The sequence below is a fragment of the Nerophis lumbriciformis genome, linkage group LG14 (genome assembly GCF_033978685.3).
Source record: "Nerophis lumbriciformis linkage group LG14, RoL_Nlum_v2.1, whole genome shotgun sequence".
NCBI lineage: Eukaryota > Metazoa > Chordata > Actinopteri > Syngnathiformes > Syngnathidae > Nerophis > Nerophis lumbriciformis.
In genome coordinates, this window is record NC_084561.2 from 30,185,927 (window position 1) to 30,199,475 (window position 13,549).

A 13,549-nucleotide genomic window follows, 5' to 3' on the forward strand; every position below is an offset into this window, starting at 1 on the left:
GCTCCAACATTGATCAAACTAAGCAAAGAATATCAACACTTCCTTACTTAACAACAGTTACACAAAACACAGTGTGTACTTGCCTCCAGACTAAGCACGCTACATGCACACAACTCTCCCGCACCCCCATCTCACCAGCGCAACAGGTGCGCCACACCCACAAAGAGAACTAAAAGTGCAATCTTACTGGCTGTCCGTTCAGCTTTTGGTTTTGGTACACTTTTGGCACAACTCTGGGTTATCTGTAATGAACTAAACCATTTTCCACTCTGCGCTGGCATCTTTTGTACTCCTTGATTTGACACAGCGGTCTAATTACCGGGCTCGCGCACCAGCAGATGAGACGGGAGCGCGCGGCGTTATACCTGCGCGTGAACGTATACACTGATCGGCTCTGATCATATAAGCCGACTGGCCGAAATAATGCCGAATTATATACATTTCCTGGGGTTGCCTCGGTGAATAGGGCAACTAAGATAAAATATTATTTTATTAAGTGGGATTTGGCTTGTTGCTAAGCAGCCACGGTTGCGAGCTCGCGCGTCAGCTGACGAGACAGCTGTTCGCCGCTACAACATTATAAGGCCGTTTATTGAAATACTCCCACACTTTTGACGACTTTTGGCGTGCTTTTTTCCCCTCGCTCGCACCGCTCGCATCGTCTGCTTTGCGCTCCGCCATGACGGTAGTGTGACGTAAATATGCGACGCGTCGACGCACAAAAACGGCGTCGACGTATTTACGTAACCGATGACGTCGACGCGTCGTTTCAGCCTTACTATATGTGTATATTTTTAACATGCCTCAAAACAGCAGCTTGGAAGTTGGGACATGCTCTCCCTGAGGAGGTTGTGGTGGGCGGGGTTTTGGGGGGGGGGGGGGGGTTAACGTGGGGGGGGGGGGGGGGTATATTGTAGCGTCCCGGAAGAGTTACTGCTGCAAGGGGTTCTGGGTATTTGTTCTGTTGTGTTTATGTTGTGTTACGGTGCGGATATTCTCCCGAAATGTGTTTGTCATTCAGAATCAAACATCTTGACGACAGACTCAAAAAACTGGTTATAAAATTGACCGTGGAGCAACATTTACACGAAAGCCTATCCAATATGGACCACAAGGAAATGTTTTAAATGTAGATTATCATAGGTCACCTTTAAAGTTGATTTAAATCATGCAAGCAACTACTGCGGTTCATCTGATTTAAAAATATATGCAGTATACATCGTTTGACAGCACTCGTTTAAATATAATATATTATCATTGTGGCCTGACTGTTGCATCTTCTTCATGTATTGTGTATTTTTTCATGCCGTTATATGAGACGTATCCCTGGATCATGTATCCCTGATTAGTTGTGAAATTTGATTTGATTAATCCTGGTCTGGAGTACGTTTGTAAATAGAAATACATAACTATTTTTCTTTCCATCATGTTCTATTTTTCCTGGAGAGGATGATGATTCAAAGCAAGACAAAGTTTGCGTTTTGAAAGGGAGGGGTGTGTTTTAGAAGGGGTGATGTTGGAAGTGATAGACTGGAAGTAATTTGGATGTTAAATGACAGAGACTATGATAGGAGAAAATGGAGGGACTGATGTGTGAGTGAATAATGGAGTGAGACAGTGGGTGATTGTCAGGGCTTTGCATAGTGATTAAAAATATACTGACCTATTGAATGAGATAATATTGTGTTGTTAAAGGCTGATTTTTAAATATTTGTATCATACTAATGTAAAAAATATGATCGTACTGAGATTTCAAATAAAAGAAAGTCACAGTTGTTTCGAGTTCTCTTTTCAAACTCTACCCATTTTTTTGCAGGGCAGAAAAGAAGGAGAGGTCCAGGTTAAAGACGGTCCGGGTGATGAGGCCTCAAGATAGATCAGTAAGTAGCAACGTCATTATAACATCAAATATTTGGTTAAACCATCCTGCTATCTTGTTGGGTTGTAACACATGACGTCAAAACATTGTCTATCCATGGTGCAATCGTATCGTATCTATTATTTAATGCAATTTTTTTAGTTTTTCATTGTGTTTTTTACTGTTGTAGCTGTATGTAGAAATAGTGCTGTTGAAGTGGTAGCGGGTTACATCAGTTCTGGGCTTTTTTTTATGTCATTTAGGTCCTTTGTGTTCTTTATTGTTTTCCTCTTGAATTCATGTGTTTTGTGTTACCTTGTTTTTTTGTGGACTTTTTGTATTTGCACTACAACCACATCATTCCCCAGTGTGGGGTTAATAAAGTCCATTCTATTGTTATGGCATCTTAAGCTCAAGTAAAATCATACTTGCGTTTGACTATCCTAATGAAGGAAAACAAGCTGTAAAGTTTGTTGTTGAGACGGCTAAAGTTTAATTTCACGGGCAAAGCAACTTGATTAAAGTGAATTTCACCCTACTTGCACTGAAGTCTAGCACCAGCTATTGATATCACTGTCTCCATCTCTTTTTCTCACCACCTCTCTGTTTTCCTCACACTCAGCAGCTCTGCTTCGTGAAGGGCTTCTAATTAAAAAAAACACACATTGGCACACTGCATCCCCTCTGTTTTTGTATGCATGTGTCAATGTACGTATGACAGAACAATAAGTATATTAAATCCCGTATTGTGATAATCCAATAACTGTTTTGTCTTTTTCTTTTCTTTCAATGTCTCTGTGCAGGATCAAGATGAAAAAGGTAAGTGTACGTGGTATTAGTGACCTCTGTTGGCCAGTGCATTTACTTCAGTGACGAGAAACCCTACTTGCATAACGTGGTGTTGATTTTACCACTACTAAGCTTTTTAGTTTCGCACTCCTGCTTATGTACTCTACCTGTGCAATATCAACAAAAAAACAACGCCCCATAAGCGATAAGTAAGGAAAATTATTTATGTTTGTGATGACTTTGTGGTGAGATGCTGACATACAGATTTTTGCAAGAAATTAAATTTATCACAATGTCCTTCCTTTTTAGTACAATTTTGTTAGCCATCTCTTTTAAATCCAGTCATACTATAGTAAATGCTAATACATGTGCTTTGAACAGTATCAGCAAATAGAGAACATGTGTGGATGTGATGTGAGGTGTGTGCCAGTGTGTTTTGGTCTGTGTATGTGTGTGTTGTATACTTTGTGTGTGTGTGTGTGTGTGTGTGTGTGTGTGTGTGTGTGTGTGTGTGTGTGTGTGTGTGTGTGTGTGTGTGTGTGTGTGTGTGTGTGGCTGACTCTGACCTGTCTTGTCCTTCCAGAGCTGGTAACCTCTGTCACCAGCGATAATGAGAGTAGTTCCTGTAAGTCTCGACCCTTTTTCTGCGTCCTTGTTCATTTGTTCTTTGTCGTTTTTATTTTCAAACTTCAGCTTCTTGACTTTGCTTCTTGTGTGTGTGCGTGTGTGTGTGTGTGTGTGTGTGTGTGTGTGTGTGTGTGTGTGCCACTCTGTGTTCTGTGTGTAGAGTTGTCACACGTGTTTCCACATGGATTTGTGTGGAACAGTGTACTAATGTGTGGGTGTGTATGTTGTGCAACTATGTGACACTCATGAGTTCAAAACTAAGGTAAAGGATAAAAATAGTGTGTGTTTTTTTGATTGCTTTGCATTTTATGTGTTCATGGCCTTTGTGTGTCCAATCAGCTGGCCAGGAGGAGACCTTCCTAACCTACCAACCAGTCATGCAACAGGAAGGTCAGTGCTCCTATTTACATTATATGAAGGCACATTTCAACTTTATTTTGAGGGTGGAAGGTGTTTTCTTTCTTTAAAATCAACTGAAAAATGAATAATACAAATAAGCATTCTGCAGCCAAACTCACAAAAGAATATTTTGTGTGCATCCTAAAAATGCCTTGTTAATAATTAACAGTAATGAGCTTTTCAAAGGATGGGTGGATTTTTTTTTTTTTTTTGCAACACTGTAGACATACACTTCCAGAGTGTACATGGGGCCGAATTGTTCAAATGGAGGGGTATAAATGGTGGATTAATAACAAGTTTTATCCTAGCTATGATCTGTTAAATCCAAGGTTAGGTACTCTTATTTATATAAAACCAGTCATTTCAACGGTTGAAAGACACATTTTAATAACATACAATAAATATGACCGTAAAAAAACACTTGGAAATTATGTTAAAGTATTGTGGAGTATTTGGTCCATCATTAAAAATCCAAATACTGTGGGTTGGATGTATCTTTAATACAAAATAAATTGTGTGTTTTTGAAGGTTTTTTTCTTCTGTTTTTCACAGTGAATTATACACGGCCTCTTATTATCCTTGGGCCGATGAAAGATAGGGTAAATGATGACCTCATCTCTGAGTTTCCTGACAAGTTTGGCTCCTGTGTCCCACGTGAGTGTCTTACCTTTAAAGTAAAGTACCACACTAGTCACACACACACTAGGTGTGTTGAAATGACTCTCTGCATTCGACCCATCCCCTTGTTCCCCCCCCCCCCCCGGGGTGTGAGGGTGATTTAACCCCCAATTCCAATCCTTGATGCTGAGTGCCAAGCAAGGAGGCAATGGGTCGCATTTTTATAGTTTTTTCTATGACTCGGCGGGGTTTGAACTCACGACCTATCGATCTCAGGGCGGACACTCTAACCACAAGGTCACTGAGCGGGCTTTAGGATGTATTTAATCGGAAACCTCAGTTGGTGACGTCTCTGCGCTGCTGACTTGTCTCCATTCAAGAAGATCCCCTGCTGGCCTCCCAATTGACTGCACCTTCACACGATTAAGTCGGGACTTGGGGTGACCACTCCTTATGCATCAGTCGGTGACGTCTCGGCGCCCCAACTTGTCCACATGCAAAAGGATCCCCTGCTGGCCCCACTATGGAGTGGACTCTCACATTATTAACTGTATCCACTCGTATCCATTGCACCGGTCACCCAAGGGGGGGCTCCCCACATCTGCGGTCCCTTCCAGGGTTTCTCGTTGTTCTCATTGGATTGAATTGTTTCTTGCCCTGATGTGGGATCTGAGCCGAGGATGTCGTTGTAGCTTGTGCAGACCTTTGAGGCATTTGTGATTAAGGGCTATATAAGTAAACTTTGATTGATTGATAAAGATTGCACTCACATCAAATATTATTTGAGGGGAACGCCCATAAAATTTAAATGGGAGCCAATAGTAGTTTTTGCTTTTGTTTAATTATTGTGCAGTAGTCACTTTTTTTTGTGAAAAACATTGAATGTAGCATTCCAGCAATACCACAATTTTAAGGCATCATCTAATTGACGACAGTACCAGAAAATTCTAAATTTAACAAGATAAGCTTTATAAGATTGTGTTATTGTGTTTACTTTAGTTACTATAAAATATATAGTTGCTATAAAACATTTTCACTTCACTTCTTGGATCTAGACTCGAAATCAGATCAGATCTGAAAATGGAATTGGGATTGGAGGCCAAACATGTTAATAGGGACATCCCTATTAGATATATAAAACAGTTGTTTTTGTGTGGTTAGTCAAAGAAAATGTTTTAACAAAGCCCATATGTGTGTGTACCTCAGACACAACTCGTCCACGTCGAAACTACGAAGTGGATGGCAGAGATTATCACTTCATGTCCTCCAGGGAGCTCATGGAACGAGAGATCCAGGAGCACAAGTTTATCGAGGCGGGACAGTATAACAACCACTTGTATGGAACCAGCATACAATCTGTCAAAGAAGTTGCTGACAAGGTAAAACGCAAATGGACTGACAGGTATGAAAAGGGAAGAATGATCATTCTGTCCAATTCCGTGTCTCCCGCAGGGTAAACACTGTATACTGGATGTATCAGGGAATGCTATAAAACGTCTGCAGTTGGCAGGCCTCTATCCCATCGCCATCTTTATTAGGCCACACAATGTTGAGAACATTTTGTAAGTGAAAGAAGTACACATTTAGATGGCACACATTTTAAATTAATTTAAAGGTTGTATGAAATTGACATTGTTGTTTATTTTTGTCTCTAGGGAGATGAACAAGCGTTTTAATGAAGAACAGGCAAGGAAGTCCTATGACAGAGCAGTTAAACTGGAGCAGGAGTTCACAGAATATTTCACTGGTAAGTTCCAAGAGGGCATGAGTCACTATTATTTTATTATTCTATGCACAGAAATATGAATAAAATGCTCAAAAAGTCAAGTCACACTGCTTGGATTTAACTATGGTAACGTAATTTCCAGACTAAAGATTGCACTGGGATATAAGCCACATCCATTAAATTCTAGAAGAAAAAACTTTTTTAATATATTAGCTGCACCGGAGTATAAATGTTTATATACAAACCTTAATTGTTTTCAAACGGTGTCTGTAACATGGTAGTATACACAACAGAAGTAATTGTCATGGACCCACTAGCTGTGGAAGCTAGCTCTCCAGTAAGCTAAACAGACTCAATGATGACGTTTTGGTGAAATAACTGAGAAATTTGTGAAACTGAAACTATACAAAAATAATGCCATTTTAGGTTAATAATATGATTACAGACGGCCCTAGATGTGTTAGCATATTAGCTAATCCAGTACATTACGACAACACAATAAAATATGCATGAAAACACTCCCACAGACAGTACATATCGGACAGTTTAGTAAATAAGAATTGTTTTAGTTATATTGTGAATTTACAAACGTAGCTTGCAGTAATGATTAAAAAATAATTTCTAGCTAAAACGCTATGGACGGTTTTAGTTTCAACTCGCAGGACCTGCAATGAGCAAACTCGCCAAAAAGATGGCGCCATAGCACAAACAAAAACACACCATTTCAGTCCTCTGAGTGGGTTAAATGAAACCTATTGAACACAAAACATTATGCCAATTAGGGAAACAAATCCGTAAATTAGCCAGACCGTTTTATAAGCCGCAGGGTTCAAAGTGTAGGTAAAAGTAGCGGCTTATAGTCTGTAATTTAAGGTAAGCAAATAAGTAAGAGATAAATCATTTCTACATGGGTGATTATGTCTCAGCTGTTTAATACTAACTATTGTATTATGTAACCTCTCTTTTTCAGAAGGGTCAAATTAGTGACGTGCATCATGCATAAGAGGATCTAAAGAGACCTGAGGAGATTGCTTACTTGCTACTAAAATTTGGTTAAGAATTAAAAGTATGAATGCTTTTCTGTCTTTATGTGCGCTCTGTGATGGACTAGTGATTGCTTGTTTTTGTCCGAGGTTACCCGGGGGGCAGGCTCCAGCTCCTCACAAATCTGAATAGGATAAGCAGTAGAAACCAAATGTGCATAAAATCTGGACAAACCATAGTTTGACTTATACCATTTTTTGTGATAATCATTCATCGACAAATACACACTTGAATCTAGTTCAATTAATTGTGGGGATGGAAATAAGTTGTTTGTGTTTTTTTCTCTGCAGGGTTTGTCCACGGCGCGTCTCTAGAAGAAGTGTATTCGCAGGTGAAACAGATCATTGAGGAGCAGTCTGGGCCTTACATCTGGGTGCCCACGAAGGAGCGGCTCTGAGTAAACACAACTCACACTACAAGGTTGTACACAACTTTGGCAACACTATCGACCTGTTTCTCCACTTCCTCACGCATACCTCCAGGTTAACACACACACACACACAAACACAAATATTTACACAAGCACATAACGCGGGACGAGGCTGGGACTATCTGGAACTCCCGCTTTTTCAGGAGGGAGGAGCTTGTGTCTTTCCAGCAGCCCATTGGTGGATCTTCCGACAGCTCAGTTCCTTAATGTTTAAGGACGTGGTTCAAATCAAGGCGACATGTACCATTATCTGATTTATTGATTTCATTGTTGTTCTAACTGTTGTAGTTGTTGTTGTTGTTTTCATATTTACAAAGGGTAATGCGTTCACATTATGGGTTGGTAATGATATAATTGTCACCAAGAGGCAGACTTTTGCACGCTGTAGCTTTAAGAGCATGTTTTCAGGGAGACAAAATATTGATCTCCTTCCCTTTGTGTCTGTCTTTCTCCATGGCATTGCTCCACTTTATACTGAAATATCTGTTGGACTCTTTCTCTTTACTTTTCTCTTATATCCCACCACTTCCCTGCCAGGCTGCCTCAAAAGTTTTAATTTAATAAGAGCTGAAATTTTACAGTATGTCCTGGCATTGTGGCATGAAGGGCCTAGATAGAAAACATAGTAGTACTTTAAAAATGTAGCATCGCTATTGACACAGAACAAATATTAGCTAATGAGGTTGCATTAAGCGTTTACAATATTTAGTCTTAACTTTCATGTTGGATCATGTAAGCCTAAGCTGGTTGAGTCCAAATTGTTCAGACAATAAGAGTGGGTAAGAGAATCGAGAACACAGTATGTTCCTTCTTTAGTTTTAATGAACATTTTGGTAAATACAAGTCCGACCTCCCGGGTTTACTTTACTCGGTTGAGTCTAAATCCAATTTTTGCCTTTTCTCCTCTTCTTATGTGGCTATATTTATATGGACATCCTTATTCCAATATTAACCCAACTAAGGCAATTTAGTGATAATACATTGTTACAGAATACTGTACAAGAAGGGTTATACTGTTTTTTAGTCAAATCAGAATAGTCTAATCAACAGACTCATAATGATACGTTATATTATTCTGGGGATATTTAATCGATCCGATACCATCAAAATAAGTATTGGATTTATCGATTTGCATCTAAAATCTCTGATATAAGCACTGTGATGCAAGCAGTGCTGCAGTGTCTTTACACGTGCAAAGCTGGACAGTCAGTTAACACCTAAATGTCCTCCAATAAGCACACAACATTGGTATTTTCTTGTATTTTAGTGAATTCATTTACAAAAGTTAAACAGACTACTATGACCTAGCAGCTACACAACAGCTTAGCACACAATAGAACACAAATTCAACAGTTGTAATAAGTGTCCTTAAATTGGACCATATTGCAGTATGAAACACCACATTTGTCAATTTAAAGAAGTGTCCAGTAATTATAGTTGCATTTTACTTATACAAACAGAGTCTTTAAGGCAGAAGCTAATTAGAAAATATCCAGTAACAATTGCAACTTACTGTGTCACAAGTTTAACTTAAAGGGGTCCTATTATACAAAACCAATTTTGTTTCCCTATTGGTACCTTTTTTGTATATTTAGGATCCCCACATGTCCCGAAACTTTGAAATCAAACCATGAAGGCATGGCGGTGATATTTATAAAACAATCTTGCCTTTTTCCAAACTTGTTTCAAACAAGCCATTTGGAATTTGAGGCGATCGTGACGTGTTTTGCCTTAGCAGATAGTCCATATATGGTTGAGTCTGCAGATTTAATTCAGTTGTAGTCCAAAGTTGTAGTCATTAAGTTTCTTATTTTCTTCTTGTTGTGGAGCAGACTGGCTGGTACATGCACATGCATGCTTAAAATCCTCCACTGTTGCCACTTCTAATAAAAAATAGAGTATGGTTCTAAGTTCTGTTTGTAGACTTCTAATATCTACAACATGGCGGGGTGGAGATGCTGTCGATAGAGCTTGGCCTTAAGGAGGGCTTTGGCACGTAAATAAGACCACCCACTAGAGACGGTCAGAAAGCGGCTAGAAAGCTGTCTTTAAAATATAATCTATGCAACAGTTTGACCAAAGAACCACCATTACATGTTATGTAGACCTCAAAGAAGTGTTTTAAATGTAGGAAAAAAATCATAATATAACCCCTTTAATAAATTATTGTGGCCGCAAGGTGTCTTCAAAAATAATGATCACTCCACTTCAATTTAAAGACAACAAGTTAATTCCAGAAGGTAAATGATAAATAGGTTTGTGTTTTTCATACCTACCAATGTACTAAATTGAGTTAAGTTCACTTGGTCAAACCTTTTCTAACATTCCACACTACAAAAAATAAAAGTATATATAAATCCCGCTGATATTGGATCAATATCTGTATCGGCCAAAATACAAAGCTCCAATATTGGTATTGTACCAGAAGTGGAAAAAGTTGTATTGAGACACCCGTGAAGTGAACTACAATCCCCAATCACGTTAAAATGTTCATATTGAGAAGATCATAAAACCTAAACCTGTCTCAAGCCTCCCGTCTCTCTTCTACACTTTTACAGCTTTACAAACTAACACCAAGTTCACCCTTGTAGCTTTCCTTTTTAACCGCCGTTGCTCTAATGGGGGCTTACTCCTAAAAAGCATCTTAAACACCCATCTTAAACAGTATCTGAGGTGTGATTTTGAATATGTAATTGGGTTCTGTAATTGGCATGCCATCCTGTTATATGGCCTTTGTAGCTATATTTCAATATCTAAAGTGGAGTTATTTACCATGTCAACTTTTACCATCCTCCTGAGAACCAGCGCCCACTGCACTGGACATTTGTGTTTTGCATTTTCCCCAAATGTGACAAAAAATAGCACCACAAAATGTTAACTGCAGTGGATGCTGGTTCTCATGAGGATAATGATGGATGAATTATGACCTTGTTGGCTTCAGAAGGCCCAGTATGCACAAATTGCACCTGAGACTCGCCACATAAATGACCTTTGCTCTTGTGCATAAAGCTATGGTTTGGTCACAGAGCTTCTCTCCACTAAACTTTATACTGAACATTTGTTTCACTCCACTAGATGACAGCCCAAACAGTCATAGACTGCTAGTGTATACTACATATCAATCCACAGAACAAATACTAGCCATCATGGTAATCATGAAATCCAAAGCCGTCACCTTTTTTTTTTTTGTAGTCTGGTGATTCATGAATACAGCTGATATTTGTTTACAGGAGAACTTCTCAGGGCATCATAGCTTATACAGCGTACTCCAGAGAATTATCAGAAATCGTAAACATGTGAAATAATGACCACAAATCATGTTTTGTGCAGAGAGAACTGTTACTGCAATTCTCTTGAATGCTGAGGTCATGAATGGGGTTTCTCTCAAATAAGGCGCGAGTTTGTTATATCAAAGATCGAGATGCTTTTGGAAATGCAGCCCCAGATGGACCTTGTCAGTTACCAGTTTCCCATTCCCACCCTTCGCCCTGAAGCTGACTGGAGCCCAGAAACTCACAGAGAAGCCAGTTCTGTTATCAGTATAGCTTGAAAACCTACATAATATTATTCGGTTTGCACTAGAGCTTAGACGTCTCCCCTTCTTCACAAAATGTTGAGCTCACTGATATTTCTTTCCATCAGTAATTGTCTCGAAGCATATGATTGGTGGAACAGAACTGGACTCTGTGTGATTCTGGCTTTGTGTTTTAGCCAGGGGGTCGTGCCACTGTCTGTTAAGCACTGATGCAAAGAATCTATTACAAAGATGGATCTATGAATAACACATTATAATATTTATCCCTGCTCTAACTGCCTATTTTGGTACAAAATAAAGGTCTTTATTGAGATCAAATGGCTTTTGTGTTGAGTGTTTCTTATCTAAATTCAGTACTGTTTTATTTAAAACATATGATGGTCTCCCAGACATCAAATAGTCATGACAGTGCCCATGAAGACACATTTATTGAGTTTATTGACCATTCACAGAATCAGTACAATTTTCTTGTTATAAACCAGGGGTAGGGAACCTGTGGCTCTTTTGATGTCTGCATCTGGCTCTCAGATAAATCTTAGCTGACATTGCTTAACACGATAAGTAATGAATAATTCAGCTGGTAATCAGTGTTAAAAATAACGTTCAGAATATAAAACATTCTCATGCATTTTAATCCATCTATCCGTTTTCTTCCGCACCTGTTCATTAATGGAAAGAAGTATTTTATTTATTATTGGTTAACTTCAGAATAACAATGTTATTAAAAAGAATAAGAGACGTATTATACTCTAAAAATGTTGGTCTTACTTAAAAATGCACACATTTAGTTGTATTCAGTGTTAAAAAAATACTATATGGCTCTCAAGAAATACATTTTAACATTTTTGGCTTTCATGGCTCTCTCAGCCAAAAAGGTTCCCGACCCCTGTTATAAACTCTCAAAATAAACTTTTTTTCTTCACTGTAAACCTGATAACTACTTAAAATGTATAACGTTCCATCCCAGGCAACATTTTTTGTACAAGATCCTACGGTGGAGATTTGTGTCAGGACTGAAAGTACCAGGAGTGAGTATTTAGCATAGAATGAGAATAGTGGAGGAGTTCAAGTACCTCAGAGTCTTGTTCACGAGTGAGGCAAGAGTGGATCGTGAGATAGACAGGTGGATTGGTGCGGCGTCTTCAGTAATGCGGACGCTGTATCGATCCGTTGTGGTGAAGAAGGAGCTGAGCCGGAAGGCAAAGCTCTCAATTTACTCGTCGATCTACGTTCCCATCCTCACCTATGGTCATGAGCTTTGGGTTATGACCGAAAGGACAAGATCACGGGTACAAGCGGCCGAAATGAGTTTCCTCCGCCGGGTGGCAGGGCTCTCCCTTAGAGATAGGTTGAGAAGCTCTGCCATCCGTGGGGAGCTCAAAGTAAAGCCGCTGCTCCTGCACATCGAGAGGAGCCAGATGAGGTGGTTCGGGCATCTTGTCAGGATGCCACCCGAACGCCTCCCTAAGGAGGTGTTTAGGGCACGTCGGACCGGTATGAGGCCACGGGGAAGACCCAGGACACGTTGGGAAGACTATGTCTCCCGGCTGGCCTGGGAACGCCTCGGGATCCACCTGGAAGAGCTGGACGAAGTGGCTGGGGAGAGGAAAGTCTGGGCTTCCCTGCTTAGGCTGCTGCCCCCGCGACCCGACCTCGGATAAGCGGAAGAAGATGGATGGATGAGAAAATACATGAAATACAGCCACATTGCATGTATACTAATAACAAGTTGACACCATACAAAATATTGGGATTTAAATATGAACAAATAACGTTTTAAAAAATGTGGGTAACAGGACTGTGCTGAGATCTAATAGGAGAACTGCGGCCAAGTGTCTTTTCATGTCGTTCTGGCCATTTTCGGGTCCTAAATGGCTGTCAGAGTATACCTACTCAAACTTCTTCTGTCAAGGTGAGATGCACAATTTGTGATGTAGAATAGACTTACACGGAGCAAAAAAGCAAAGAAAAAGTAGACCACGGCACTAAGTGATGTAAACATAGGGACACAGGTAGTGATCACGGCGCCGCTATAAATAGTTTGTCTGCGTTAGCGCTTATGATAACAATATCACTGTGGGCGTGGTCCACGCGTTCCCTGCGAGCAGGGCATGTGCAGGAGCCGGCTGTGAAGCAGCAGACAGGTGAGTGGATATCTCAGCTGGAATGAGTTATCTAATCACCTGTGTCTTTATTAGCAGCGTCGGAGACCATGAGGGGGGGTGAGGCAGAGAGTGACAGCGGGCAAGACGGCCAACAAGTAAAAGACCAGACTGCTGAAGAGCACCATACTTGCCAACCCTCCCGAATTTTCCGGGAGACTCACGAATTTCAGTGCCGCTCCCGAAAATCTCCTTAAAGGCACTGCCTTTAGCGTCCTCTCACCTGAAAAGGAGACTATTATATATGTCTCCGTTATCTATAGGTTTATCTATAACCCATAACACGGTGGCCGAATGGATATAGTCACTCATGAACGGTCAGAGAAGCACAAGGTGGCGGCAACGCAGTATTATGGGCCAC

General features: G+C 40.1%; 1 protein-coding gene across 12 annotated transcripts in view; it reads left to right on the plus strand.

Moving 5' to 3' along the window:
* Positions 1–11,344, plus strand: part of LOC133616418 (discs large homolog 1-like protein) — a 212,981-nt gene extending 201,637 nt beyond the window's left edge. For 11 of the 12 annotated variants that reach the window (XM_061975639.2, XM_061975640.2, XM_061975641.2 and 8 more), the window contains 8 exons: positions 1,817–1,880; positions 2,662–2,677; positions 3,614–3,664; positions 4,226–4,327; positions 5,498–5,670; positions 5,744–5,853; positions 5,947–6,038; positions 7,352–11,344. In XM_061975639.2, coding sequence (XP_061831623.1) covers positions 1,817–1,880; positions 2,662–2,677; positions 3,614–3,664; positions 4,226–4,327; positions 5,498–5,670; positions 5,744–5,853; positions 5,947–6,038; positions 7,352–7,458 — 715 coding nt within the window. In that variant the 3' untranslated portion in view covers positions 7,459–11,344. Of the gene's footprint in view, positions 1–1,816; positions 1,881–2,661; positions 2,678–3,230; positions 3,273–3,613; positions 3,665–4,225; positions 4,328–5,497; positions 5,671–5,743; positions 5,854–5,946; positions 6,039–7,351 lie in introns of all 12 variants that reach the window. The other variant, XM_061975651.2, reaches the window with a different exon arrangement.
* The last annotated feature ends 2,205 nt before the right edge of the window (positions 11,345–13,549 follow it).